Below are 5,089 nucleotides of genomic sequence, written 5' to 3'. Positions count from 1 at the left end.
GCGACACTGTTGGCTCACGCGAAGATCTCGTCCTTGGTGAAGCCACCCAATGGTGTATGGTTGTGGATGTGCTGTGGTCGGTAAGCCCAACCGCTTCACGACCTCTGCCGAAATGAGGTTCTTTTGACTCCCGCTATCAACAATGAACTGTATTGGGGAGCCCTTTACCCACATCTGGGAGTGGAAGAGATGCTCCTCCTCCTATGGATCTTCAGGTTCACTTTTCTGGATCTTGGTGGTAGCAACAGTGGCGTTGGGATCCGCATCAAACAATGTAAACTTTGAAACGGGAACTGATACTGTTACTCGTTTTGTAGAGGTGGCAAAAAAATGACCCGATTTTCAAAAGTGTTGATGCAGAATACACATGTTTTTTTTAGAACATGGTTTTTGGAACTTTAATTTTTTTCATGTGCATTAAGTCTTAGAATGGTAGTGAATGGTAGTGATTTTCATCCTGATTTTAAAAAGTGAGTATTCTGCATCACACCCTTTTTTTAAAAGACCTATTTTTTGAAAGACCGTTTTTTTAAAAGACCTAGTGTGTGAAATGTAAAAAATTATTTTCTAAATTTGATAGTTTTTGAAGTCGTCATTGTATTCATATTTTCTTGTTTTCTATCTTAATTTTTTTTTTTTTTAGTGGGGTTTTTATTGTTTTGCGTTTTTAAATTAGAAAGTCGATAGTTTGAATTTTAGATAATCTACATATTTATACATCCTTAATTAATTTTTCAATCCACATGAAATAATTGTTTCTAAAAAACAACATTTTTTAACAATGGACATAAAAATAACCATTTTTAACATAAATATAAAAAAAAAACTAAACGTTTTGATAATTTTTTGCTAGAATTAACATGTCAAAATCACAAGTTTTATACAAAAATATTAACTAAAAATGGTCAAATAATAGTTTTTTTATGAATTTCATGTCAAAAAAATAATAATAACAACTTTTTTTTTCAAAAAATAATAATTAACTTAAAAATCAATGCGAAAATCACAGTTGTGCTCTCCCCCGCCCACCCCTCCACTTCCACCGCCCCCGCCCACCCCTCCACCGCCACCGCCCCCTCCCCGCCCACCCATCCCCCGCCACTGCCACTGCCCCCCCGCCCACCCCGCCCACACCCTCCCCACCCCCCCTCCACCGCCACCCCGCCCAATCTAGTAAAAATAGTCCAATCTATTAAATTATTTCTAGGAATATCCTACTAAAAATACACTTGAATATCAAGCATCAAATACATAGCAATGAAAGATTCCAACTCTCCCAACCTCTATTCTCTCCTATAACCATCTAGGCTACTCTATGCTCACCATAAATCTCCTTGCTCTCTTAGATAAGCATCCAATGCTTCAATACTCTTCCTTAACACCACTTTTTGTCTTAGTTCCACAACCAACCCCAAATAATGTGTCCTCAATATAGGCATCCTCAAGTAAAGTGCTTATCCTCCCCTGTATTCCATGTGGTTTGGGTGTAGACTTAATGTAAATATTTCTCATTCTTGTAAACAAATAAAAAAATATTAAGGTGCCCATATTCAAAATTAATCATATATACACGCATACAACATGCAATTTCTCATATTTCCATAACGTAAAATGACATTAAATTTAACACATAATACTTATTTTAAATATATCAACTCACCGGAAAGACTTTACCTTAAAACCAACGTTTAGATAGACAAAAATGTTGTACGGCTTATTTAAAAACTTATAAACTATCACAATCTTACGAAATAAAATTGATAAAATAATACAAAACATATTTTTTTAATAAAATATTAAAATTAAGATTATTAAAAAAAGATACTGTCATGCTATGTATATCCTCCACTATTTCCATGCTATGTATGCTGTCATGTCATGTTATTTTTAAAAATTGACATCTTAATTTAATTAGATTTCAAATTTATTATTTTTCTTTGAATTATGTTTGGATGAATAAAACATTTTTTAAATAAATTTTCAATTTATATTGAAAAAAAAGTCAACAATGGTCAATATCATTACGTACGAAACATAATTTAAATAATTATAATAGTGAACTAAATTAAAATCATAAACATTAACATCAAGCAGTGTATCTTTCAAAAAATGTTTTTAGCTATAAACATGGAATGATGCGCATATGAATATGAATGGTGAAAGTATTTTTTGACAAGGTTTACAGCGTGACACTTGATTTAAGGAATTATATATTTTAAAAAATATTAATATAATGTAATACTTGTCCCATCCACTGTAAATCATTATATAATAGTGACCGAAATTAAAACCATAAACATTAAAATCAAGCATGTGTATCTTTCAAAAAATGTTTTTAGCTGTAAATGGTATGATGCGCATATGAATGGTTAATATATGTTTTCACGAGGTTTACAGCTTGACACTTGATTTACGGAATCATATATTTTAAAAAATATTAATATAATGTAATATTTGTCCATCTACTTTTAGGTTATATAATTTAAAAAGCAACATTATAGATCGCTTTCGAATCATTCTTTCCCTCCAAACCTAAAAATTTAGATCGCTTCCTAAGTAGGGTTAGAACATGTGTAGGAATGATGTCTATTCCTCTTCCAATCGTGGAACACATTCCCTAATCTATTCCTTTTGTGGCCTACCAACTCATCGTAATCACAAAGAAACAGTACATCGTTTGCTGGAAAACCATATTTTCGTTGAAATTTGGTAAAACAAAAGCTTTAGAAATGATACCGTAGGGTTTTAAGGTGTTTCAAAATGTGAGCAAAATAAAATAAACCAGGCATAATTGTTTATCGCACATATGAAACACCAAAACTTTACCCCCAGAAACGCATGCAGAATTGTTTATCGCACATATTTTTAAAGACAAGCTCCGAAGCCGGTACGGGCGGGGCGGGGCGGCCCAGGGGTGGCGCTGCGCGGATCTAGACCCACAGCGCCACCCCCGGGCTGCCCCGCCCCGCCCGACCGGCGGCGGGTCGATTCCGGAATCGACCCGCCGCCGGTCGGGCGGGGCGGGGTGGCCCGAGGGTGGCGCTGTGGGTCTAGATCCGTGCAGCGCCACCCCCGGGCCGCTCCGCCCCGCCCGACCGGTGGCGGGTCGATTCTAGACCCACAGCGCCACCCCCGGGCCGCCCCGCCCCACCCGACCGGCGGCGGGTCGATTCCGGGAATCGACCCGCCGCCGGTCGGGCGGGGCGGGGCGGCCCGAGGGTGGCGCTGTGGGTCTAGATCCACGCAGCGCCACCCCCGGGCCGCCCCGCCCCGCCCGACCGGCGGCGGGTCGATTCCCGGAATCGACCCGCCGCCGGTCGGGCGGGGTGGGGCGGCCTGGGGGTGGCGCTGTGGGTCTAGATCCGCGCAGCGCCACCCCCGGGCCGCCCTGCCCCGCCCGACCGGCGGCGGGTCGATTCCGGGAATTGACCCGCCGTCGGTCGGGCGGGGCGGGGCGGCTCGGGGGTGGCGCTGTGGGTCTAGATCCACGCAGCGCCACCCCCGGGCCGCCCCGCCCCGCCCAACCGGCGGTGGGTCGATTCCCGGAATCGACCCGCCGCCGGTCGGGTGGGGCGGGGCGGCCCGGGGTGGCGCTGCGCGCGATGGAGACCCGGTGATATACAAATTTTAAGTTTGCGTCGGTGAAATAGAAACTGACGTGACAAGGGATTCAGGAAATAAGAGAGCAGCTTCTGGCAGCAGGAGTTATCGGAGGGGTTGTCGACGATTTCGATCCTCTTTACAAGCTTTCTGTACTCTGCGGCTACATGGAAACCAGCTTGGGCGAGCAAGTGTCGCCCGATGACATGCTATTCGAACCACTCATCTTTTTTGACGAAGATTACAATGCGGTCCCTGATCCCGAAGCATTTCTCAACTCCATATTCATATTGGTAACTAGTTTTTATTCCAATTCACGATTATTATTTATTCATCATGAATTTTTCATAACCACATAACTAAAGTCTTTCATAAATCCAAATAATCAGGTGATGACTGATTCTGAAACTCCTGGGCACGAGTATTTGCACTGGTATGTCATAATCCTCTCGCAAATTTCTGAATAATATATAGCACCCATATCTATTTCATCTAAATAACAGCATTAATCTGTACATTGTGCAGGCTGAATACCCAACGTTTTAGCAGCAATACTCATGTTGGTATGGATATCATGGCCGTTGCCACTTTTTCTTGATCTTTGAAATCATTGGATTGAATGTGTGTTAATGTTATTTCGGTTTAATGCGTGTTAATGTGTTGGATCGAATGATCAAAATCTCTTGTGTTTCTTTGTGGTGCAATATCAGTTTTGCCGAGCGACAGTCTTCTCACGTACGAAGCTCCGACACCCACGCGTACTAGCAAGATGGTTTTCACATTGTTCAAGGATCCATGCCATCCCTTAATTGAGCCCAACTCGCGGGAGAACTTCAGCACCAGAGCTTTTGCCAATGAAAATCGACTTGGACCACCGATGGCCGCTGGTTATTTCTATATCAAGATTGAGAATGAACAAAGAAAGAAGAGCATGAACGTAAAATTTCCTGGACAAAATGCAAGCACCAGCTACTCAACAAGTAAGCGGGGAAAAAAGTAGCGGATGTTTTATAGGAGGGTCATGTACCAGCTTGAGTGTCATTTATCTGAAAATCAAATTCATGAGTACGTTGGACCATTTTCTCCGTTTCAAGAACTTTGTGGTTGTCGCATATAATTAATATGCGAAATTGTAACTATTTGTAATTTGGACAATGTTCGAATCAAGCCCCGAAATGAATAAATATGTGTAAGGTTAAATCAAATTATTTTCTTCGGTAAATCTTTTGGTAGCCCATTAGATCAAGAATCTTGGCCAAGATCAAGAATCGAAGCGCGCATCTGTCAAGCAAATTTTACTGCCAATTCTTAATAAAAGACTTCATCACGTTTGATCACTTAATTTTAGTTTTTAAAATAAATTTTGAAGTCTGTCATACATTTGGTGGGTGAAAATTCACATTTCAAATAAAACGATTTGCTCAATTTTAATAAACAAAAAATGCTGCTAACATCATGTTCAAGATACTCGATCTAACAAAATATTTTC

General features: G+C 40.9%; 1 protein-coding gene across 1 annotated transcript; it reads left to right on the top strand.

Moving 5' to 3' along the window:
- Nucleotides 1–3,992: 3,992 nt before the first annotated feature.
- LOC149146125 (CEN-like protein 2) lies at nt 3,993–4,600 on the top strand. Its single transcript, XM_089452668.1, has 3 exons — nt 3,993–4,033; nt 4,126–4,163; nt 4,311–4,600. Exons 1-3 carry the CDS (start codon nt 3,993–3,995, stop codon nt 4,598–4,600), a joined length of 369 nt encoding a protein of 122 aa, XP_089308794.1.
- The last annotated feature ends 489 nt before the right edge of the window (nt 4,601–5,089 follow it).

Source organism: Pinus tabuliformis, chromosome X, assembly GCF_031772625.1.
Source record: "Pinus tabuliformis cultivar Carrire ecotype Pingquan chromosome X, CPIR1, whole genome shotgun sequence".
NCBI lineage: Eukaryota > Viridiplantae > Streptophyta > Pinopsida > Pinales > Pinaceae > Pinus > Pinus tabuliformis.
The sequence above is the reverse complement of the archived record's forward strand: the minus strand, read 5'-3'. Positions and strand labels throughout refer to the sequence as shown.

Bases quoted from the DNA above. Each gene is read 5' to 3' on its own strand.
- LOC149146125 (XM_089452668.1), top strand. From the start codon at position 3,993: ATGACTGATTCTGAAACTCCTGGGCACGAGTATTTGCACTG. The intron at 4,034-4,125 runs GTATGTCATAAT...TACATTGTGCAG, and splicing joins GGGCACGAGTATTTGCACTG to GCTGAATACCCAACGTTTTA. The intron at 4,164-4,310 runs GTATGGATATCA...GTGCAATATCAG, and splicing joins TAGCAGCAATACTCATGTTG to TTTTGCCGAGCGACAGTCTT.